This window comes from Dendrobates tinctorius, unplaced genomic scaffold (genome assembly GCF_039654945.1).
Source record: "Dendrobates tinctorius isolate UK_male_01 unplaced genomic scaffold, ASM3965494v1 ptg000084l, whole genome shotgun sequence".
NCBI lineage: Eukaryota > Metazoa > Chordata > Amphibia > Anura > Dendrobatidae > Dendrobates > Dendrobates tinctorius.
The window spans coordinates 3,176,787-3,202,852 of record NW_027361752.1 but is presented as its reverse complement, the minus strand read 5'-3'; the positions used below and the strand labels follow the sequence as shown (position 1 = coordinate 3,202,852).

The 26,066-nt window shown below is 43.9% G+C and overlaps 1 protein-coding gene across 1 annotated transcript in view; it reads left to right on the top strand.

Annotated features, from left to right (window-relative positions):
- Positions 1-16,095: 16,095 nt before the first annotated feature.
- The window catches only part of GABRR3 (gamma-aminobutyric acid type A receptor subunit rho3), a 160,215-nt gene continuing 150,244 nt past the window's right edge, over positions 16,096-26,066 (top strand). Inside the window, exon 1 of the mRNA XM_073584411.1 lies at positions 16,096-16,485. Coding sequence (XP_073440512.1) covers positions 16,313-16,485 — 173 coding nt within the window. The 5' untranslated portion in view covers positions 16,096-16,312. The remainder of the gene's footprint in view (positions 16,486-26,066) is intronic.

The following is a 26,066-nucleotide window of genomic DNA, read 5'->3' as shown; positions in this document are numbered from 1 at the left end:
CGGACACAGGCAATGGAGAAATTACTTTCTGTCTCCTCCGCACCTGTGCTGTGATTCTCTCATGCGAGACCATCGGAGCACAGAGCACTGACACTCGGATCAGACTGTGACAGAGTTTGATCCAAGAATATTTGTATAATTGGCCTGATTCTGTCACATGAAGAACCAATGGCCGTGGGACCCCTTGCTCAACATGGCTTCTGAGAGAGTTTCCCAGCACTGGTCCATCCCACACTAAATGTCTTCTCAGACAGGAGATATGCAGGACTGCCCACTTGTCACCATAGTGAGGATTAGTTTTACAGTTGTGGCCAAAAGTATTGACACCCCTGCAATTCTGTCAGATAATACTCAGTTTCTTCCTGAAAATGATTGCAAACACAAATTCTTTGGTAATATTATCTTCATTTAATTTGTCTTAAATGAAAAAACACAAAAAGAATTGTCCTAAAGCCAAATTGGATATAATTCCACACCAAACATAAAAAAGAGGGTGGACAAAAGTATTGGCACTGTTCGAAAAATCATGTGATGCTTCTCTAATTTGTGTAATTAACAGCACCTGTAACTTACCTGTGGCACCTAACAGGTGTTGGCAATAACTAAATCACACTTGCAGCCAGTAGACATGGAATAAAGTTGACTCAACCTCTGTCCTGTGTCCTTGTGTGTACCACATTGAGCATGGAGAAAAGAAAGAAGACCAAAGAACTATATATGTATATATAGTTGTGTGTGTGTATTTGTGTATATATATACAATATAAATAATATATATTCAAATCACCCCACCTTTGCCTCACTTAAAATAAAACAATAAAACAAAAAAAATACACTCATTTGTTATAGCCGCGTTCAGAAATGCCCTGATCAAAATATAAAAGCAATTAATCCAATCGGTAAACATCGTCAAGAGAAAAAAAAATAAAAACCTCAGAATTACGTTGTTTTTTGTTGTTGTTGCCTCTACATCCCAATAACACTCAATCAGAACATCATATCTACCCCAAAACGGTATAGATAAAAACATCAGCTCGGAGCGCAAAAGATAAGCTCTCGCCCAGCCCTACATCCCTAAAAATGGAGACACTTCGGGTCTCAGAAAATGGTGCCATTTACGCGAAGGGTATGAATAGCCCCGCCAAACGTAGTCAGATTATTTCCCTCCTGAACAAGTCCCGCTCCCAGGTAATTCTTTTTCAAGAAACACATTTTAAAGTGGGCAGGCCCCCAGACATGACTCGCTCAGCGTTTCCAACATGGTATCATAGTTGCTCGAAGTCGGCCTCTAAAGGGGTTAGTATAGCGTTCAAGAGAGGACTTCCCTTTGTTTTAAAAGATAGTATTGCGGACTCGTAGGGCAGGTATATTTTTGTGAAAGGCTATCTGGCCTCAACTCTAATGACTTTTGCCAACATATACGCACCAAATCAAGGCCAAGTAGAGTGGCTGTCTACCACTCTGGAAGTGCTTACTCTATTTAAGGAGGGACTCCTACTCTTGGGGGGTGACTTTAACCTGACAATGCAGCCAAATGTGGACTCGTCCTCGGGGAGATCGTCAATCTCTAAAAAGGAGAGAAAGGTGCTCTTGGAAAAACTTATGTCCCTTCACTTGGTGGACCCCTGGAGATTAGTACATCCCACCGACAAAGACTACACATTTTATTCCCCCACACATGACACATATCATAGACTCGACTATATATTGGTTCAAGCCTCGTCCATCAAATCGGTCACTTCTACCTCTATAGGCCCCATAACGCTATCGGATCATGCCCCGGTTTTCTTAGCATTAAAATTAGACTCCCTCTCGCGCTCCCCTCTCACATGGCGACTGAACGAAACACTTCTAGATAATAAGGATAATGTTTCTCAGATTGATTTTTCTTTAAAAAGGTTTTTTAGGGAGAACATGGTGGATGGGAGGTTAACCCCAATTATATGGGAAACACATAAAGCCGTCTTGAGGGGGGAGTTGAATCCCTGGGGACCCACATTAAAAGGAGAAGAGACAGGGAAATCCTCTCCCTCTTACATCAAATTGCCACCATGGAACGCTTACACAAACGGAGGACGTCAGACAATGTCCGTGCAGACCTGATGTCATTAAGGGAAAAACTTAAAGATTTACTCAAAGTGCGTTCTGCCAAAATGTATGCTCGTTGTAAGCAAAAAATATATATCCATGGGAATAGAGGGAGCAAGCTTACCTCAAAAATGTTAAAGGCACAGAGGGAAAAATGTTTCATCCGGCAAATACATACGGAGGGGGGACAGACTGTGACAGACTCCGAGGGTATAGCTGAAGCATTTTGCTCATATTATCACTCACTATACAACTTAGATCCCCATGTGGATATGAGAGACCCCCCCAGTGCGACTCAACGCATACAAGACTTCCTCTCCACCCTCACATTACCGGTAATCCCCATCTCTGAGTATTCGACTTTACTTGCACCAATCTCCACCCTGGAAGTAGAGGAGGCAATTGCCTCGACCCCGGGAGGAAAAACACCGGGCCCAGATGGCTTTCCCATCATTTACTATAAGACATTTGCAGAAACTCTCGTCCCGCACTTGGTTGAACTGTTCAACCTGTTCCTTTCGGGCTCAACTCTTCCTCCGTAGGCCCTGGAGGCACACATCACGGTGCTACCTAAGGAGGGGACCCTGTGCCGTAATTACCGTCCGATTTCTCTACTGAACGCGGATCACAAACTTTGGGCCAAAATATTAGCTAACAGGATACACCTAGTTCTATCTAATCTAGTTCTCCCTGACCAGGCTGGTTTCGTGCGTGGAAGGGAGGGGAGGGACAACTCTGGGAAGGTCCTACAGGCCATCTCTTAAGCTAAGCAGTCACGTCAACCACTTATCCTGCTCTCTACAGATGCCGAAAAGGCTTTTGACTGTATTGGCTGGAGATATATGGCTTGTGTTTTGCGGAGGTTTGCCTTCCCTCCTCCTTTCATAGACGCAATCATGTCACTGTATGCCTTCCCCACAGCCAGGGTCAGGGTGAATGGGATATTGTCGGCGCCTTTTGCCATCAATAATGGCAGTAGGCAGGGTTGCCCTCTCTCCCCTACTTTATTTGTCTTAGTGATGGAATCATTCATCCAAGCCATCAGGCAGGACCCCGGGATTGAAGGGTTTAAAATTAATCAGCTGGAATTGAAAGCGGTTGCCTTCGCAGATGACCTTTTATTACTTTTATCTAACCCGAGAACTGCAGTTCCTAGGGTCCTGGAACTCTTCTCCCTATTCGGAGAATTCTCAAATTTTAAAATAAACTTAGATAAATCTGAGGCTTTGAATATCACGGCAACGGAGAGGGATGTTCAGATTCTGAAAAGCCTGGCCCCTTTTACATGGCAACGCAATACACTCAAGTACCTTGGGATATATATCTCGAACGACCCCTGTACGCTGTTCCAGTATAACTTCCCCCCACTGTTAAAACACGTTGAAACTCTTTTAAAGACATACAACGTTCCTCTCTTGTCCTGGTTGGGTAGGGTAAACGAGATGAAGTCATACGTGTTCCCTAAAATATTCTATGTGATGAGTATGATCCCAATCGAACTCCCTGATTCATTCTTACGCGCTTTAGATCGCCTGATGGCGAAATTTGTTTGGAGACACAAAAGGGCCAGGTTGCCCTTGCGACTCCTATCGCGCCCAAAGCGAAGAGGGGGAGTTGGCCTACCTAATCTCACGGCTTATCATCAGGCTATCTTATTGGCAAACTGGTTGAAATTAATAAAATGGACAGAAAAAGGACAGGATGCACATATAGAGATGCAGCTCATGGGTAGGAATGCGCTAAAATTCTTGTGGACAGATTGCCCACTACCTAAAACTGGTCTGGGAGATATCCTTCTGGCCATCCTACACACCAGACGCACATTGATACCGATAAGAGCACCCCACTGCAACTTCCTAGATAAAATTCCAATTGGGCTCATACCTTACATATTTATACCAGATTTCACAGACCCGTATGGACTCTGGTCCTCATTACCAAACAAACCTATTTCTCACCTATTACAGGGGAAAATTCTATGCGCAAATGGCTGGCCAGTGACTGCGGGGAGACGTCCCATAAACCATTTACAACTCTCACACGTAACTTACTTTATGAGTCACATCAAAACACTTCCTCAGCTGCCCACTAAATGGCTCTGGTTGGAAATATTGACGAAGGTTAACCATTATGTCCCGAAAATGGTATCAAAATTTTATTCCATTCTCATAGATGAGGAAAACTCCTCCCAGCCACCTTTCCTACATTCGTGGGAAGTGGAACTAAATATTTCTTTATCCCCACTGGACAAACAAAAGATCTGTGCTGCTTCTCATGGCTTCTCCCGTTGTGTTCTATTTCAAGAGTCGGCTTATAAGTTACTATCGCGATGGTACTACACACCAGAAAAACTGCATCATTTGGGACTAATTAGCTCCCCTCTGTGTTGGAGGTGTGGGGAGTCGTGGGGTAACCTGTCTCACATTTTTTGGTTCTGTCCTACTCTTGCTCAATTCTGGTCAGATGTCATGGGGTTTATGAAGAACCTTAGCATACTTAAGGCAGACCTGACTGCGGCAGAGGCACTCTTATCCTTACCTTCAGAAAATTTCCAACCTAAGAAGCATGAGCTAGCGCCATTGATGCTGGGAGCGGCAAAACAATTGATCGCCCTTAGGTGGAAACAGCAAACCCCCCCAACTCTGACAGAGTGGAAACGTAAAATAAGAGATTTGTTTAGACTTGAGGAGCTCACGAGTTGGGACTCGTCATCTCATGAGAAATTTAAGAAAACCTGGGCACCTTGGATACATTTCCAGGACACTGCGGGGAGGCTGGGGGGTGCCACGGCGGCCGAGTAAGTAGCGAGGAGTGATTGAGCCCTGGGGGCCACTGAGCCAATTTCTTCAAACTATCTAAGGTCATAATTGCAACAGATGTACATGAGAGAGCGTCGTATCGGCTGAGGCGACATTCTGGTGGGGGCGGTTCATCGGGCCTCTTCACTAATATTTTTATCGGAGAACCTCAAGATCTTGTTTTTCTTTGTAAAGTATGCCCTAGAGCAGGGGTCCCCAACCGCCGGTCCGCGGCCCAGCACCGGGCCGCTGCAGTGCCCTTGCCGGTCCGCGGACACAAGGGGAGCCAGGGGCGGTCAGTGGCGTAGCGGGGGCTGGGGCGGCACGCAGCAGTTCTTAGCGGCGGCCAGGGAGCGATCCAGGCATCTCCGCAGCCTGCAAGAGGGAATAGCAGGAGCGGAGCTGCAAGGACCCGTCCAGCTTCCTGCCCGCCGCCCGCGCTTCCTGTCTCTGACTGACACAGAGAGGAGCGCGCCGCTGCTGTGTCAGAGCGAGGAAGCGCGGGCGATGCTGCGACAGGTGAGAGGAGAGAGGTGGTGTGTGTGTATGTCTGTCTGTGTGTGTACATATATGTCTGTGTGTGTGTGTGTTGGTCTGTGTTTGTGTAGCCTGGCCCTGGAGGAGATGGGGACATGAGGAGAAGGCCATGAGGGGAGTGATGGAGAGACAGCAGTGATGGGGTGAAGGCAATGATGGGGAGAAGGGAGTGATGGGGTGAAGGCAATGATGGGGAGAAGGGAGTGATGGGGTGAAGGCAATGATGGAAAGATGGCAGTGATGGGGTGAAGGCAATGATGGAAAGATGGCAGTGATGGGGTGAAGGCAATGATGGAGAGAAGGGAGTGATGGGGTGAAGGCAATGATGGGGAGAGGGGAGTGATGGGGTGAAGGCAATGATGGGGAGAAGGGAGTGATGGGGTGAAGGCAATGATGGGGAGAAGGGAGTGATGGGGTGAAGGCAATGATGGGGAGAAGGGAGTGATGGGGTGAAGGCAATGATGGGGAGAAGGGAGTGATGGGGTGAAGGCAATGATGGGGAGAAGGGAGTGATGGGGTGAAGGCAATGATGGGGTGAAGGCAATGATGGGGAGAGGGGAGTGATGGGGTGAAGGCAATGATGGGGAGAGGGGAGTGATGGGGTGAAGGCAATGATGGGGAGAAGGGAGTGATGGGGTGAAGGCAATGATGGGGAGAAGGGAGTGATGGGGTGAAGGCAATGATGGGGAGAAGGGAGTGATGGGGTGAAGGCAATGATGGGGTGAAGGCAATGATGGGGAGAGGGGAGTGATGGGGTGAAGGCAATGATGGGGAGAGGGGAGTGATGGGGTGAAGGCAATGATGGGGAGAAGGGGGTGATGGAGCACTCATTCAAAACCTATGGTGAGTTGAGTCACATTATAAATGTTATTTAATTATAAGTATGCACTGCTACACTACAACCGTGTCCATAGCCCCGCCCCCTTATGACCAAAGGCCCGCCCCTGCCACACCTCCATCCCCGCCCTGCCGGGCCATGGAAGAATGGTCTTGCTTGAAACCGGTCCCTGGTGCAAAAAAGGTTGGGGACCACTGCCCTAGAGCATCAAGGATACCTGCCTATGTAATGGGTTAGTTTTAGTTAGGTTATTTACCTCGTTAAGTGTTATATTGTTTTGAAAAGAGTAAAACTGTATAATTAATGCTCTGTAATTCTACATACAGACTTGTACCTCATAATTTGAACATGTTTTGCTTCTGTATTGCTGTAATCTCTCTTTATTAATAAAATAAAGAATTACAAAAAAAAAGAAAATGGTGCCATTTTTATTTTCTTTTTCTTACAAACGTTAGATTATTTTTTTAACCACTTGCGAAACATAAGTAGGTTCTTTTTTTGTTTTTGTGGGGTTTTTTTTAGCTACGAACTTGTAATAACTTGGAGAATCATAATGGCAGGTCAGTTTTAACAAATATTTGGTGAACATGGTAAATAAAAAAATCCAGAAAAACAATTGTGGAATTTTTTTTTTGCAATTTCAACCCATATGGATTTTTTTCCCTGTTTTCCAGTACACTATATGGTAAAATCAAGTGTCGTTCAAAAGTACAACTCGTCTCGCAAAAAACAAGCTTTCACATGGTCATATTGAAAACATTGAATCAAAAGGTCTGAAGAGGTTAAATACAAAGACTTTAAGTCACTTATCTTTCTTTGTTTTGTCATTATCTGTATGCTTTTTGAGGTTGATATATAGAGGTTTGTTGGCATTATTAATTGTCTTGCACACAATGGAGACGCCCGATAAGGGTCACTTCATTCCTGTCTCTCTGTCACAGTAACATCTTTATTTTATCTATTTTTTTTTTAGAATAGGGATTTTCTGACCAGATCATCTGTTGCTGCTGCAGGAGATTAAGTCTAATCTTGGGCTCCGAACTGCATGAGCCCCCAGCATGTAGAAGCTCCTCTGTATTTGCTGCTGTTGTAATTTTGCAGTTTGACAAAATTTAAAATGTGGCCTACTGCCCTGTTCTGCTAACAGTGATAACGTGATATTTTGTAAGCCACCTATTTTATGCTCTTGTGGCAAACGCATGGATTTTTGCAACTTTCATACAACCAAATAAAAGACAGCTGCAGGCTGCAACCCTCAGCTGTCAGTTTTTTCTTAACTGGTTATCAAGCCTTTTTTAAAATAATTTAAAAAAACTGTGGGGTCACCTCAATATTTGACAACCAGTCAAGCTAAAGCAGACAGCTGTTGGCTGGTATTCTCAGGCCCATGGATATTGGTCCCCACCCAGCCTAAAATTAGAAGCCTGCATCCGCCCCAGAAAAGGTGCATCTATTACATGCACAAACTCTGGTGCTTTGCCTGGCTTTTCCCACTTGCCCTGTGGCAGTGGCAAGTGGGGTTAATATTTGTGTGGTTGATGTCACATTTGTATTGTCAGGTGACATGAAGCCCCCTGATTAGTAATGGAGAGGCATCTACAAGAATTAAAAATAAAAAACAAAGTTATACTCTCCTTACGCCAATTCCATTGAAGCCCTCATCCCCTGTAAAAAAAATAAATAAAAATAAATAAATGTTACACTCGGTCCCCGTCCTGGCGCTGCGCCCAGGTCTGCCGCTGTTACACTTGGCCCCCGTACTGGCGCTGCGTCCAGGCCTGCCACTGCTCTTCGTTCTGGGCACTCACCTCGGGCCTCTCATGCTGCTGCTCAGCATTCTGTCCTCCCTCCTGCCTCCTCCTCCTGGCGTCCTGAGGGGAGATCTGTAGCTAAGGCTATTAGGGCACGCCCGCCCGCTCTCTTGCCTTCTTAAAGGGGCGGCGTGCATTATTCAAAAAATGCAATCAACCAATGGCAGTGCACTGGCTGCTATTTCTGGCCTCTCATCCATAGGGAGAGCATCGGAGCAACGAGTATCTATCATTGCTACATCCGGTTCTCATGCTAACCTGTCTGCGCTGCATATGCAGTCTCTGTGCATTGTCTAATGCTCTCTGCTTCCACAGCATATCAGTATCCTGTGTTACCTTGTTATATCAGCAACCATCTGGGCCTAAGCCATTTCGTTCCGCCTACAGCCATCCGAGTCCAAGGACTGTGTGAAGGTCACTGGAACCGACTCCTTACCAACTAACCGAATCCAGGACCCAGCGCATTACGGACTCTGCTGTAACTTTTGTTATCCCTTTTGGCCCCGCTGGGACAGCTGCCATGTGTTCGGGGTCTAACTGGAGGTAGCACCAGTGTCCTCCGGGTATTCCATTCTGGCCCTGCCTGATAGTGATGTGTCGTTCGCGAACGATCCGACACAAAGAGCTGGCTCCCTGCTGTGAATGATGGGAGCCGGCACCCCAGTGAGAGCCACTAAAATCCTTGAATGGCTCTCACTGGGCGTAAAATTCTGTTATTCGGCAGATGTAATCCTGCCCACCAGAACGAAACTCCGCCCACTCAGCAATCTATTTGGTTCCTAGCAAGTGGGTGGGTTTATGCGGTAGGTGGGCAGAGTTTCAGACGCCCGAACACATATGCAATAGGGATCCATTTAGGATCCAAAAAGAGCCGAAAAAGAGCCGGCTCTTTTGGTGACCGGAGCCATGAGAGCTGGATCACCAAAAAGAGCCGGACTGCCCATCACTACTGCCTGAGGGGCTTTACTACGGGTGCCCGGGGCTCACTAGTCACAACCACTTCGGAGCCCCCTGGACCGTGGTCCCGAGGTTCCACTTAAAAAATAAAAACGAATGTGAACTTCATCATCTCTGCCTCAGCTTCCATTCGTTACAATAAATAAACAACAATAATACTCACCTAACGCCCATTCCATTAAAGCCAAGTCCCACGTAGTATTCCATGTCTGCAATAAGTGGTTTTCAACCTAAATGGTGCCAAGATGCAACAGTCCAGGCTGTAAACCACTTCGCTGTGAACTGGACCGATGAACTATGATGACCTCAGTGGGATCACTGGTAGCACCTTCAGAAAAAGTCTCATGATGCAGCGCTGAACTCAGTTCACCGTGAGAAATTTCTTAAAAAAAAACAGCATGAGAACCCCTCTATTCTTGATAACTAACCATGATAAAGCTGACAGCTGAGGGTTGGAACCTACAGCAGTCAGTTTTGCCATGCTAATTATCAAAAATAGAGAGGAACTCACGTCATCCATTTTGTTTTTTATTTATTTATAGCGTAGGCACTGGCTGATGAACACTCCCATCAGCCGCCGCCTGCTCTCGCTCTTATTAGCAGCAGCAACAGACGTAGGCTGATGAGAATTGTACTCTCAGTGACCGGAGGAAAACTTTTTAATAATCTTACCGCCGATCAGAGCCACCAGTGTTTCTCGCGTTATCATGCAGATGACAGTTTGGGAAACATCTGATGTTCGGTGTGCCAAAGCCAAACAGTAAGACGACTTCCTGGTGAAGTCCGTGTTCGGGGTCTGTACCCAAACAGTAGGGGTATGGCACGCTCCCCAAACTTTACTGTTTGGGTTTACCTGTCTATAGTGTCCTTTACTGGTCCCTATACTGCTGTTTGCACTTTCTTTGCTTCCTTTTTTTTCTGACCTTTTTCTTTCTAAAAGATTGCATTCAGATATAGGTGTGACGTCCGTGTTCTGTGTTCTTGGGCTCATAAAGTAAATTCAAATAATAATACATTTTAATCAAATATGTAATAAATAATTATACCAAAATTACCTCAGTACATTAAAATCCTGTCCACCCAGAATTAGCTGGGCGAACCCCCCCCTCAAAAGAAACACCACGACAAGAAAACAAAATAAAATAGGGGCGGGGGGGCGGGGAGATGCTTCCGTGTAGAAATCTTCAGTCAGACAGCTTCAGATCCAGAAAGCAGAGGTTTAAATAGATGCCCGTTTCCCGCCTAAACTGCCAACTGCCAATCAAATTCCTGTTACCAAAATCTGCCTTATCACATGACATACTGAAGAAACCTCTAGAAGGTTGATACCACTAACGGAACCTTATGAAACGGGGGGGGATGAAAATGAATGATGAATGGAATGTACCACATTAATAAAAACTAATAACATTAAATTAATAAAGGCAAAATGATCCGAAGTGCCCCCTATGATGATATATTACGGGGGCTCACATTCTCGGACAGCACACTGACCTATAGTTTCATTGATCCATACACAAATTAGTTTTAAAAATGGGTTCAGTGTGTGAGAGTCCGAGCGTGCTTCTTTTCATCCATTTGGCAGATGAGACCTAGGCTATTAAAGTCTATCAGGATCCGTGTAAAATAGAGGATGCAACGAAGACCTTCAGTGTATCACCCATGTTTCACTCGTTTTTTTAACTGATACCTTGTTTACCCATTGAGTCTTACAATACAAGGTAGCCCGCCTTCTTCAGGAACAAAAGGTGATGAGAAAATATGGATGCAACGAGGATGATGCCTGAGAAAAATCCTTCCATTTCTCTCAAATAGTAACACTAAGGTCAGGTTCACATTACGTTAAGCAGCCCGTTCAATAGCATAGTGTTGACGGGCTGTGTTAACGGTATAGCATAACGCGATCGCTTTATGGTATACCCGCTAGAGCTGATGATTCATCTGCGCTAGCGGTGACGGAGCCTCAGGCGCTGAAGCCCGCGTCCGAGGCTCCGTCAGTGAATGATGGCACATCGCGAACGCATGCCGCTTTACGCGCCCGACAATGGGGCTCAATGGCAGCGTTAAGGGACTGCGTAAACATAATGTGAACCCAGCCTTACGGCTCGTTCACACGCTGCGTTTTGCCACAAAAGACACAGTATTTCAATGTACCAGCAAAATGAATGAGTTTTCTGAAATCTCAAGCACATGCTGCTATTTTTCCTTGAAGTTTTGAAGCGGCTTCACAGCTGTAGCATGTCTATTCTTTTCAACGTTTTGACAGCAATTTTCCACCTATTTAAACGAATAGGTGAAAGCAGAAGCCAGGGCATTTTATAATTTGCAGCAAATACGGAGCATGTGCACATGCCTTAAAGCTGGTTTCATGTGGCACTGTGATTTTTTTGGACCAGTTGTCTCCAGACCCGAATTGAAAAGTCTCAGGCCACGTTCACACGTTCAGTATTTGGTCAGTACTTTGCCTCAGTATTTATAAGCCAAAACCAGGAGTGGGTGATAAATACAGAAGTGGTGACGTGTTTCTATTAGACTTTTCCTCTGATTGTTCCACTCCTGGTTTTGGCTTACAAATACTGGGGTAAAATACTGACCAAATACTGACCACATAGTGAGTGTGGCCTCAGACTTAGATTAGGCTTTTGAGCTCAGGTAGGAGACTCATGGTTGGTTTAGAAATCACATTCCTTAAACAAATCAGCAAACTAGTTGGACATGTGAAACCATCCTAACTGCTGAATGTATTTATAAAAATCTGATAAGATATTACAATACATTAGTCATCCATCTTTACCACATTTACATACTGAGAGCAAATGGAAAATATGGAATAAAATAATTTTTACCTGTGTTATCTTCAATTAATAACATTGCACTAAGATTCTGTCTGCAATCCTTATTCAGTTTCAGACTCTGGGAAATGCAGTTTTCAGCCTGATGCAAGTTTCAGAATTTTGTCTTGTGGGATTTTCCCTTTCTGTAATACAGGCTGGGTGTGACGTCTATGAGTATCAGCACTGCTTCAGTACAGCACTCTCCATACGCTTTCCTACTTGTCTACATCCTGTTTTCTGTGCCCTCATGGATAATTTCTTAACTCTCCATTGCAAATTTGTGTGCAACCCTCTCCCTCTGGCTTGCTCTAACGCTAAGAGAAGGGAATTCATAGGGACATCAGTAGTGAGTGGGAGTTGTACAGCACTGTTAGGTAGAGGATTTATAGACACCATCACAGCAATTAATTAAGACTATTTAGAAAGTTGAGGATTGGGAGGGGTGGAATTAAAATCCAGTACGACTATTCAAGTAATAACTTTATTTTATTAGGAAACAATTAAAAATAGTTAAAATCAACACCTGACGCGTTTCTGACATATACAGCGCCCTTAGATATACATAGGATATCCTACGTTTGACTTCTCTCAAGCCATAAGGTTAAATTTGTTTCTTTGAGGAAGCATCTGAAGCTAATTTCCATGAATGGCTCTGCATCCCTAGTGGTTGAATACAATTCCAGAGTGAAAAGGTGACTCTCCAGACAGTTGCATTACTGTCACAAAAAGAAAACAACTCAGCAAAAATATCAGTATCATAGTTAGCAAATAGCAATACAAATGAGATGAAAAAGTACTGATACTGCAATATTGGACATACAATAATTGTGGACTGATCGCAAAGTACCAACAGAGAGCAAAAGACAAAACAAACGATCACACAGTCCATATTATATGCAAACGTAAAAAATCATTTTATTGATGAATACAATTACAGGTACAGGTCACGAACACCAAGGTGTGCTAGCAGCTCAAACAACGGGACGCTGGTGTGGTGACGGAATAACCCCACAAAAATATAATAGATTGTTTAATGGTAAATACCAAATAATTTATTATTTTTTTTTAACTTTTGCACATAATATGGACTGTGTGATCGTTTGTTTTATCTTTTGCTCTCTGCATTACTGTCACGCAGGGTGAGGGAGAAGGTAGGTGCACAACAACGGGAAGAGAGGGTGGAAGCCCAAACACTAGGAAATGGGGGAATGGAGACCCCTATGCAGATTTGAAAACACCCTGTCTCCCCTAAAGTCCCTAAATAGGTTCCACAACTATCGCCAAGCAGGAACCTTATCCCTGCCGCTAGCGATAGGCCTTGGGAAGAGAGGGGACACCTCTACAACTAAAGACAGATCATGAAAATGAAAGCGGGAATACACTTAGCTTGATGTAAGGGGGTGGCGTTGCTATGGACCTTAGAGACAAGCTACCACTTTAAGAGACAGCACCCCCTTGGTTAGAGCAATGGGACATTCTCTCTCCCCTGCAGTAAAGACTGTGTGGTTTCTTTTGCCAGCACTAGAGAGGGGAGGGGTTGCTTTTCTGTGTGTGATTTGAGAGCTGAGATTTTTGCAGGAAGCAGACGTGCTTGCCTGGAGCTGTGAGGAAAAGAACATTTAGTCTGAGACTGTGACTTTGTAAACTATTCTGAGGATAACAAGGTGGCTTTCCTGTGTTGCCGTGAGGAGCCACGAAGAAAAGACAAGAAAGGAATCCAGAGGGGGGAATCCACCGTTTGTAGGAGCATCACTGGACCTGCACTCAAGGAAAAGACCACTTTGCACAGAGCTTCCAGGAAGAAGTGCGCACCATCTTGCAAAGCTGCAGGGGCCCCCTGGGAATGGACTGAGATACCAACGCTACTGTGAGTGCTAACCTCTTCTGTGCACATGCTAGGGTTTAAGATAGGCTGCAATAGATAGTGTGACCTGGTTAGAAAAGGCTAGATAAGTTATAGTTAGTGTAGCATCATACATTACTTTATTGTGTTGTCTTGCCAGTTGGATAAATACACTGAGCTGTTATAGTTGGTGCTCCATGCTGTTTGACGGCTCAGTTAAAGAATATTATCCTTGTAAATTGTCTGTTTCCATAGCATACCCCTGTTTCTGCATTCTCCTAAACACTGCATTCCTTGCCTGTAAATAAATTAACCCTTTGTTGCTTGCACCTCATCTTGTGTACCATAGTCTCCCTGCATTGTGGTGGTCCCCCGGCCATCGCTTCATTGAGACAACAAAAGAGAGCTAAAACCAGCAATAATCAATCCAAGAAAACACCAACGAGAGACTAGTCGACTCGTAGTGCTTCCAAGACAGAGGTAAATAGAGCTAACACCAGCACCTTGCTAAAGGGACTCAGGGTATTTAAGCATCCAGCAAGGGTGTGTCAATAAGCAGCAGAAGGTGGAGGTCGCTGCTAGGTCCTAGAGTGAGAAGGATATCACTCCATAACAGAGATGCAAAAATGAAGAAGGTGCTTAAAAAGCAAAGATCAGTGACCTTCTATAGCCGGATCCAAAATGACTGTCTGTTGCATCTGGCACACCTGTGACAATTATGTAATAATGAGCAGGAGCGATATATGTGACCACGGAGCAGGCAGACCAACAGTAAAAGGGGAGGTTTATTTACAAGGCGCAATACTGGTAAAACATACAGTATAACAGAGAAAATGCTGTAAAAGGTTATATCAGAACTGAAAAGATATAAGGGGTGAAAAAAACAAGTTATTCTATTATGGGGAGGAAACATCAGTTCTCGGAGATCTTGATTGCAGAGATCACTCTTCTCCCACATAGGCACCGAGGCACAAGCGGTGCTTGATGTCCTCTGTCTCTGAGGTCCTGGATATAGTCCAACTGGAATATGGGGGGTTAACTTGGGAACCCAAGGGGTATGCGGATGGCGGTATTCCCCTGTACTCAAAATCCTTCTCTCTGCGGCGTCGGTGGCGTTCTCACACCAGAGTCAGGGGCTCTGCCTGGGACAGTCTCTCTTGGCAGGTCAGTGTCTCGTTATGGTACGTCCCTTGGTCACAGGGAAGCATCTCAGGGTAAGATAGAGTTCCTCTGCAGGGGAGCATCTTGTCAAGGTACACGGTCTGTCGGTGTGACAAAGTCTCTACAAGGAGGGGAGGGACCAGCCCTCCAAGCGGTGCAGTGACAGGCTTCTCATACTCAGTCTCGTGCTCAGTGCTCACCACCTGTCTGCGGTCCCTCAGTGTTCAGTCACTGCACCTGTCTCCTCTCCCCTGCTGTGTCAGCGTCCTCTCTGCTCCCGTCCCTGCGCGGCTCTGCCGAAAGCCCGCGCAATTCTCCCGCTCCCAGACCTGCCCTCTTCCTGTTCCTGGAGACAGTACCGTCCTCTAAAGCATCCCCCGGGGAACCTAATGACCTGCTCGATGGTTCCGGGCATGGAACCAGGAAGGCCACTCCCCCTCGGCTCCTCCGGTGCTTTACCCCCTTACATTTACACGTTGACTTACTATACTTGCTGGCTAAATGTTTGTTGAAGTTGAATCTTGTATGACTCTGTGGGGTCATAGGCCGTACCGTACTGCGAACACAGCCCCTATTACACGCTTCATTGTGGCAGAGGATAAATATCCCTCGAATAGGTATCTTGCTGAATTTTAGGGACTAAGAAAGAAGGGGTGTTTTCTAAAACCCTACTTTAGGCATCGGAAGTCTCTGAATTCTAGTTCCAGCCTAATGAATTGTAGCAATATAAGCCCCTGAGACACATTAGCTGTAAAATCCGATAACTATAATATTTGACCTAGTTACCCACTAATGTCCTGATTACCTACAAAATAAACAGTGTCTTAAATGTTACACTTTGAAGAGATTTAAATATGCGTTAACACCACATTTCCTAATGCCAGCCATGCGCCTCTCTTCATTTGCCATGTAATCACAGTGAAATAACCCTTAAAAAAATTAGTCTCAAGATGCATAGCTGAGATTAATTCTCATGACCTCCACAAAATAAGACCAGATTTTGCAGTGTATTGAAGTTTTTTTTTTTTTTTTAATGGCGTGTGTAGGATTAAGGAGATTAAATGTCGACATCCCTCTTTTTCATGCTGGAGTATGTAGGAGAATACTGCGTGGGTGGTAAGCCTTGTATTGAATTTATGTAGTTCCACAGAGGAAGAAGAACTGGGCCGGATAAGGTTCCAGTGACCTGAAAGTCAGATTTCCTCTTTGCAAGCAGGTATCACAAGTACAACGACAGAGGATGTATCCTTGCAAATGTGTTAGCGGAAAGAGCCTGGATAGTTGTGATTCGCTTTAGGCTGGATAAAAGGGATAATCAGCATTGGGTATGTGCTTGTTACATTCTCCCCGGAATGCTTCTGTCAAGGGAAAGTGACTTACAGAGGTAAAGAAATGAAGATTCTCTGAGGCCGCAGAGGACTAGAATACTTCTGCACTCGGGAAGAAATGGTCCTCATTATTAAATTGCTTCTACTTTCAAGCCTGTGGCCGGGGGCTGTCCTCAACGGGTTCCATCCGCAAAGACAGAATGACCATCATCATCATCATCAGCAGCACCATCATCACAATAATGATGAGATTCACCCTGTGCCCATGAGAGACAGCCGCAAGAATACAAGGTAAGATCAATTTTTCGTCTAGTTCTCATTACATGTAATACATGAGAATGAATGCAGAAAATTAAAGGGGTTGACTTGGACTTTTACAATGATGGCCTACCCTTAGGATAGGTCATCAATGTCTGCTACATTCGGCACCTCTGCCAATCAGCAGCTCCCACTGTAGGCGGCAGCCGGAACTACTCAGTTATGGAGTTGCACAACGCAGCTCCGTTGACTGTACAGTGGCCGCGGCCAAGTAGTGAACATCCACCCCTTATTCAAATTAATAGTGGTTGGACGTACCCGGCCGCGGCCACAAGACTGTCAATGGAGCTGCGTCGTGCAACTGAGAAGTTCCAGCCGCCGCCCATACTCGGAACAGCTGATCGGCAGTGGTGCTTGGTGTCGCACCGCGCAATCAGAGTAGGCCATCAATGCTAATGTTGTAGACAACCCCTTTAAATACTTCAATCATGATTGTGTACATTGTTATCAAGAGTATAAGTAATGAGGGAAATATTGCACATGTTGCTTTGTTTGAAGAAGCTGTGTCTTACATTTCCAGTTTACACCATTCTACATTTCCAAGAGCTTCACAAGTTGTACCGCAAAACTAAAAATAATGGACAAGCACATTTACGGTAAATAATAATAATTTAATAAAAATAATGGAGAAGCGACCTGAAGAAGAAAAATTCCAAATGTCAACAATTAAATAAAATCTTCAAAGTTTTATTTCAATACATGGGACTAAAAGTTCATGATGGTGGATGAGATAATGAGACAACACATTTAATGACTTTGTATGGAAAAGATACCAACAGTATGAGGAAGAGTCAGTGATATGCTGTGATGGAGCATTTCAATTTTCTAAGCTCAGTAAGGACAATTCTATAAGCACAAATTATTTTATTGGTTACCATTGACAGACTTGTTGGGTAAACTAAAGGGGTTGTAAAACATAAATGCTTTCTTTCAGAAACAGTGCCACATCTGTCGATGGGTCATGTTTGGTACTGCAGCTCAGTTCCAGTAAATGTGGCTTAAGACGCAGTCAGAAGACCATAAAACTCGGACCGCAATGCTCGAACTGTCCGCGGCTCTCTTGACCCGAGTGTGACAGCGGCATATTAGTATACTAATATACTGTTGGGTTAGGAGCGCCATCGACCAGTTTGTGCATTGAGGTCCGATCTTGGGCTGATCTGTACGGATGTCTGAATGTGCCCTTAGCTGCAATATCATATATATTCTGGGGAGCGGTGCTGCTTTTAGAAGAAAGCATTCATGCCTTTCCAATTTTGTACAACTATTGAACACTTAAAAAGCCCTTTCTACAATGGAAACTATTCTTTCTACATTCTATCATTTTTTTAGTAATTACTCTTTTTTCTATAACATTGACACATTGAATAATTCATATTTTTATTTTTTCCGAATATATGCTGAAAAGAAGCTAATGCGCTATGAGATGCAAAGCTGGACCTCAAAGGTCTATTCTGATGTTCTACGATTTTCAAAATAATGTAAAAGAGGAATAATTCATTAAAAAATGCTAAAAAAATCTTATAAAGGAAACAAACTGACCATTAATAGCTTAAACCCTGGTCTAAATTCTTCAAGAAGAATTTCTAAAGAAAACGGTAGGCGGGCTAAAACACACACGTAACACTGCGCACAGCTGTTACGTTAGATCTAAAGGAGGCGCAATGACAAGGAGCTAGCAAAAGTTACTGCAAGCAATGAAGTGGAGCCATTGCTGATAGCATTTCATCAAAGCGTTGCTTTAGTCTTTCAAACGACCTTTAAAAAATGAGAGCATCAACCTGATTTGTTGCATGCTAACCAATGAAGCGTTTCAACTAGGCTAAGGCTATTTAGTGGTACCTGTAAGTTTTCAGCCATATTAACAGCATAAACATGTAAAAGTGTCCCCACTGTAAGCAGGTTTTACATTTGTAACGAGTTCTAACTATTTTTTTTATTATATGGAATTGGTTAGGTGATCTCTAGAGAGATCAGTGATGGTCTGACTGCTAGCAACCCACATATTGCCAGGGCAAGGGATGGGATTTTATTGAACCCCTATTTAATGGAGTGGTGGTCTAGCATGTGTACTCCATTTACTGTCCATGCTACTGTCTTCCGATTGAATTGCCTTCCGATTGAATTCGTATGCCTTCCGATTGAATTCGTATGCCTTCCGATTGAATTCGTATGCCTTCTGATACGTATAAAAGACGTACGTGAAAAAACAGCATTGGTGTCATCAGTGTTTTCCCTGTGTCGAATGTTTGTCCATGTTTACCATTAGTGTCATCAGTGTTTTTCCAGTATGGATAAAGAAATAAATAAATTACATAGCTTCACCTATACTTTGCGATATTAAACACGGACAGCACATGGATGACACATGAATGCAATCTGACTACTGTACGTGTTTTTCACAGACTCATAGACTTGTTTCGGCCATCGTCATTCTGTGTTGCCGGAAAAAAATGGACCTGTCTGTGTGGCTTGCACAGCTCCACGGTCTGTGTAAAATCATGGACATGTGCATAGCACCGTAGGATATAATGGGTAGTGTGGTATCCATGAAAAACACGGATAGCACATGTACTGGAAGCACGGACATGTTAAGGGAGCCCTTAGAAAGTGAATGGAGCGGTGGCATGCACACTCGGTTGTTGCTCTGCTCATTTCCCCTATCATTTTTTTCCAATTTCTGGTGTAAAATTTTTGACCCCAGGTTGTCTTTACCCCCCATGCTTAAATTAGACCAACCCACTATTTAAAAAATGCCATGAACATAAAAAAAAAAAATGCCGGCGTGCACCAAAACATGCAGATTTTTTTCCGGCAAGAACACTTGTTTGAGTAGATTAAAAAAAATCTTCTAAGTCTTTCCTTATATTCGCTGAGCTGTGCGTGGTGCGTATGATCCACTCATGCCCGACCTTCTACTTGGCTGCTGTCCCGGAGATCATATCAAAATGGTATTGCACTGTTAATATTGATTGCTTTTGGGAATATGGCATGTACCACATAATGTCTAGCTATTAAATCGCAGACTTAGTACATGTACTTCCCTGGATCTCCTTATGTGTCAATTTATAAGGCAGGACGGGACATCACTCGTTTTAGGTCCTTATAATTTTTAATTAGATTTTCCACCACTATAAGGGTATCGACCGTATGTTGGAAAAAAAGGGTAACTCCTATCATCCGTGATTATTATTCCAATCATTCATTCCTGCCCTAAGTTGATTGTCTTTATTAGTGTTGCTCGTTACAGATTTAACCAGACTAATGACTGGATAGCTGTGGAAACTGTATTCTTTGCCAGAAATAAGCTTAGAGCATTTGTCGCTCCGCCGCCCTCCAATCCTATTGGCAGGTCATACAAAGTGCAATACTCTGCAAAATGGAAACGCTGCCCACAGGAAAAAGTAGTATGAAAATTAAATCCGTCTTATGGCATGATGAGAGTGACGTTCATAAATTAAAGTTATTTTGTAAGATTATTTTTTATGTTACATGAACCATACTATTCATATTAAAATCCACTTTGGACGTTCTCTGAACATCATTACATTATTAATTAACAATTCGCAAATGTTGTTAATATAGGGAATTTAGAGTTATTAGACTCCAAATAGTATTCCTACTCAAAGAAGGTGAATAGACACAAAATATATTAAGATAAAATATATAATTTTATTAGATGCATACAAATAAAATCCATGTCAAAACAATGAAGGAAACACAATGGGATAAACAAGTCCTATACAGGGAAATCCCAGAAAAACGTGTATAATGGTGGGTATAATCACTAGATAGCATTTAAACTTCCACAATATGGCCATGTAGACATAGTAAGAATAGTCATAAAGTCGATTAGGCTATAGTAAGCTTTACATAACAATTCCCAGTGGATGCAAACATAAGAGACCATCTATAAACATCATAAAGAAATGAAGTAATGTGAAAAAGTTTAGTTACCAATTGCAAGTACCCAGGGACTCCAACATACGTCTCGCCAGGTGGCTTTCTCAGTAGTGTTCAAATAGTAGTCTGACTTGGGACAGATGAAAATAGTTCACAGAGGGTTTGGAAAAGGAAATGTCCAAAGAAGACTACCTGTTACTCACCTATCTCGGCTCTATCGCCGTTCTTTGCTTTGTCCTTCCTCTACAGTACAGTCAACTCCCTCTGTGCTAGTCTGTATAGTGTTACTATGGAAATCTGGCATGCACCTCTTATTTAATCATCAAAGGCCTTTGAAGGCCAGCTCAAATGGCTGCATGCTGCCTGAGTATTCAGGTATTAGTGTACACTGCTGCAATATCCTTTCCAGAAGTCAGTCAAGCAACAATGTACCAGGTGTCTAATTTATCATCTTAGTTTCTTCTTACTTCAATACAGCAATAAGATTTATCACCAAGCTCCTCTAAGCCAATCCTTGTGCTGTCTATTCCTTAACTCTGCTGAATCTAGTTTCCTTATTTGTAGTTCGTCTCGGTTCAATCTTAGTGCCGACTCACAACTCTGATATTCCTTTTTGTTACCATACCACTATAACAAGGTGACAGACTGCCTTCACTTATCTTCTGTCCTCATGCTGTCCCCATATTTGGCTCTACAGCACCTAATGCTTCCAGCTCTGATTATCCATTTACCATTCTTTATATCCAGCTGCACTGGCTTTCGCCCACATGCCACCTGGAAAAACGAGCCCCACTGTATCATCACCTGCAGTCTGTGCTGTTCATCCTGACCTATGACTTAGCAAATCCAGCTCACTAAATGAACCCATAACAGAATACTCAGACCATGGATTTCAAATGTACAGTGGGCATCAACACATTTGCTACTGGATACTAAGGTACTCTCTAGACAGGTTATGCAACTTGCATTGAGCCAACAGAAGGTGGTTCAGGCTGTGAGAGGCCTAACAGTCCATAGAGACATATTGCATCAATGTCTTGCTGTTTCACCTCTGGCTCCTCAACACCTGCTATAGCATCCCTCTTATCCAGCTGTTATCCAGGACATTGTTATTGGTGATCATCTCCACATTTGCCTACTTCTGCTCACTTTGCTATACTAGGGGCGTTTATGGAGTGCCCGCCAGGGCAGTGGGGATACTCAGTATCGGGCCAGTTCTTAAAGGGGATGTGTCATGGCAGCAGTGACCCGGTCCGTGGCACTGGGCATCCAATAAAAAGGGGAATATTTACAAGGGATGATAAAGTTTATAATAAAGTGTTCCTGACGCCACCTGTGGTTTCTGGTCAGAGGTGACCAGTGCTGCAGAGCAGATCCTCTGGGACTGATGGTAATGCAGCAGAGTTGGTACAGCTCTCTGCAGGCAGAGCTTTGTCCCAGGGCCGTTGGGAGAGAGAAGATGTTGTATTTTATGATGATAGATGTAGCAGAGTTGGATAGGTGATGCAGGAATAACTAGAGGACACAACAGAGTGCAGTTTCCTTTACCCTTTACTGAACTGTGCAGGTACAGTCCGAGGCTCAGGTTACAGATGGTTCTGGAGCCGGTCAGCCTGAAAGCAAGCTGGGAATCTCCTCGTTCAGGTGGGTTGTGAGGCCTACTTCCTAGAGCTATTCTCTGAGGTACTTTCTGCTATGAATGCTATTCCAGTTCCTCTCTCTGTCTGCTACTTTGATGGAACTCCACTTGCATGACAGGCAGCTGTAGCCTGCTTCAGGGATCGCTCCTATCTGGCGTCTCTGGCTCACACATGCTGCTGTGTCATCGAGTATCAGTTGGGGACAGAGGATCTGCGGTCTTCTGTCCTCCGGATTCTGCTGCTGAGGCTTTAGTATGCACACAGCCTTGGACTCCGGGGTCCGTTCTCTGGCGCTCAAGCCTGGGGGTGAGCTCAGCTATAGATCCTATTCCCCAGCTTCTCTCTGCATGTCCTGTCTCAACTGTGTTCAGGCACTAACTCACATTAACTTCCTCCTCCTGACCAGAGAGGGCAGCTCCCCTGGGAGGGAGGCAAAGCCACTGTGGCAACTGAACTTCTGGAGTGCTACATTCATTTAAGATTTCCCCTGACCCAATACTATTTAGCATAGGATGCCGAAACTGCACGTGATCTCTATAGGTTACATGCCAATTTTCAAGTCAGAACTGATAACGGTCGTGATTTTACAGGTGCTGAAGAGGTATGAGGAATTGACTCAGTGGAATACAGAGCAGTCATCAAGTTCCTTTACTTGAAAGGCCGCACACCAAAGGAGACTTTCGATGAGATGAGAGCGGTTTATGGTGATGATTCCCCATCATATGATGAAGTCAAGAACTGGCATTGTCAATTAAAATGTGGTTGGTCTTTGGTGCAAACAGCTCCAATTCCAGGGCGACCCCACTCTGCTATTGATGAACACACCATCTAGCAATTGGAGGTTGCCATTTTGGAAAATGGCCACGTAATCATTCGCCACCTAGTGACTAAAGTCAAGATTAGTGTGAAGTCCATGGAAAATATCATCCGAGACCATGTTCACATGCATAAGGTATCTGCCCTCTGGATTCCCCGGCTGCTCACACCTTTCCAGAATCAGGAATGAGTCAAATGCTCTCAGTCTTTATTGACAATGTACCATTGAAATCAGGAGGACTTTTTCAACAGACTGATGACACAGGATGAAAGTGGCTCCATCACTATGATCCTGAGACTAAAGTCCAGTCGGTGCAATGGAAGCATCATGACTCACCGCCTCCATATCAGGCACATGCTCAACCCTTAGCAGGCAAGGTCATGCTCACAGTATTTTGTGACCAGCATGGATAAGTATTGATGCATTTCCTAGCAAAGGGTACCATGATTACTGGGGCATACTATGTTTCACTGCTGCAGAACTTGCGGGAGGCCATCAAAACCAGGAGACGTGGCATGCTCAGCAAAGGTGTCCACCTTCTTCAAGACAATGCACCAGTTCACAACTCACATGTTGCCCAAATGGAAGCAAAGCATAATCCTGTGGCTTTGAAATTCTACCGCATCCCCCTTATTCACCTGACCTCGCACCATCCAATTTCCACCTCTTTCCAACAATGAAGTTATTTTTGAAGGACAAGCATTTTCTAGAAGATGAGACTCTGATTTTCAAAGTCACAATGTGGCTTTTGGAGCAACCTGTCGACTTCTACAAGCGAGGTGTTTGCAGTTGCTTAAAGAGATGGGAGAAGTGTGTGTCAATAGGTGGCACCTATGTAGAGAAGGACTGATAACTGTACCAAGTTTCATTGCTATTAGTCCACAGGAAGTGGGTCAGGGGAAATCTTTAATGAACGCCCCTTGTAGATCCTAAAGCCTGCCAGGCTTTGTAACTCAAAGCTCCATACACTTTGAACTTAGTTATCTGGAGTTGCCTTGGCATCTGAATTGGTCTTGAACAATTATGCTCTTCTGCCAATTTTCTATACGAATCTGCCTCACTGGACAAAGGATGAATTTGCCATTTTCCCTTGAGCTGATTTATTTACCAGCCAAGTGGACATACTGTATATTTAAAGAAAGGTCAAGGGATAATGCTCAAAATTATTGGCTCTCACATATCAGAGCATCTTTAAAATCTCCTTTTATAGGGGCTAAATTGAAACCCATCCAAATTGACTAGAAGAAATTATCATTGGCAGAAAAAAAAGGTTGTCGCTCGAAAAAAAGGACATTGTCTGTTTTTTTTTGGTGAACAAGATCATGCTCACATGGACTTTTTCAGAAACATTGCTAAAGAGGTAAGCTTCAAACCCTTGGCAAAATAGGAGTGATCGATTTGAGGTTAACACTGTACTCCTACAAAGGCTAGTAGCTTGATTTACCTATATCTATTATTTTTAGTTCTTCTGAATTTTCTTGATCTCTGATTAGCCAGAAATCTGAAAATTCCTTTTGTTTCTCTTAAACGTATGAATGAATGGCTCAGTAATTCTTGGTGGTCGTATCCAATTTCAGACTAAAAAGGGTGATTCTCCATGTTTTAGCACTATACTTTGAGAACATTTCTTTTCAGTTTTGCCACTTAATGACGGATCAGCGTTTTCGGGACTTCTATGCCTAAAGCCTCCGTTACACACTGCGATATCGCTAGCAATATCGCTGTAAAGTCACCGATTTTGTGACATAGCAGCGATATTGCTAGCGATATCACTACATGTGATAGTTACCTCCGACCGGCTCGCCCGCTGATTATCGCTGGTCGCGTGAGAAGGTCCTGGATCATTTCTCGTCGGGCGCTTCCTGCTGGGCTTCCTGTGGCGCCGACGAGCGACGCGTGGACGCGGGCGGGAGGACGTCAGGATCGCCGCGTCTGACAGGTAAGTAGCGACCCCCGACCCCAGCGATGTCGCTGGTGAGATCTGCCTGAGTGGCAGCTCACTAGCAACCACTTAGCGATGCACCAGCGATCCATATCGTTGTTGTGATCGCTGGTGCATCGCTAAGTGTAACGGTACCCTAGCTATTTGACCAGATCATCTAGTAGGGATCTTGTTTTCAAAATTGCTTTAAAGCTTTTCCTGAACCAGATTCTCTGAAACTTTACTCGGCTTCCATCATCTCCTGTTTCCATATCAGGACTTTGCAGAAGTCATTTTTAAACAGAAGGCCTTCATGTTACCGCTTCATCAGCTGTTTGACATATCTCTTCTTCCTGGAACTGAACCACCCATAGAAAAAGTTTATCCCACATCTCTCCCTCAGGCTGAAGCAATGTTTGCTTACATGAAAGAAAATTTGAAGCTCAGAAGTTAAGGTGTATTAAAGACACTCTTTCTTCTCATTGTCAATGATAAGATCCATGTTGAAATCTAAAATCTTTTGTTTTTTAAAACCTACGGTAATCCATGACAATTTTCTTTATAGATAAAATTTGGAACAATGCTAAAGAAATACCTGGAATGATAGGTTTCACTGAATACACTCTAATCTTGAGTATTATAAGATACTAGATGGTGGCCCGATTCTAACGCATCGGGTATTCTAGAATATGTATGTAGCTTATTTATGAAGATTTAAGAATAATGCAATGAATACACAGGATTTTCCAGGTAAAATATATACATTATCATTAAATGTTATTGCTCATAGAACTTAATACAACTGAATGAAATTATTAAACAGATTATCAAAATACAGTATATAAACCATTACATGAGGCCGGCCGCGACCAATCAGGCTAGCGCCGGTCATCTCCCGGCTGAGTCGCCGCTGACCTCCATGTGGCAGGAGATGACCCGCAGCAACCATCGGGAGATCAGCAGCTAGCGCCGCCGATCTCCTGACGGTAGGGGTGGCGTCCATCGTTCGAATTCCGCGCCAATTCGCGGCCGGACTGCGCCTGTCACTGATTGGTCGCGGCCGGCCGGCCGCGACCAAGAAGCGACGCGGGATTTCCGTTACAAACAGAGAGACAGACAGAATTAGACGATTATATAGTAGATTCAGAGCTTGAAAAGTTCACTGGTTTTGAAGCCTAGCAAAATAGTGGAATTAACAGAATAACTACCGGTAGTTATTTGTAGAGGGCCAATTTAAAAGTAGTAAAAGAAAGTTTGTAGATACTTCTCACCT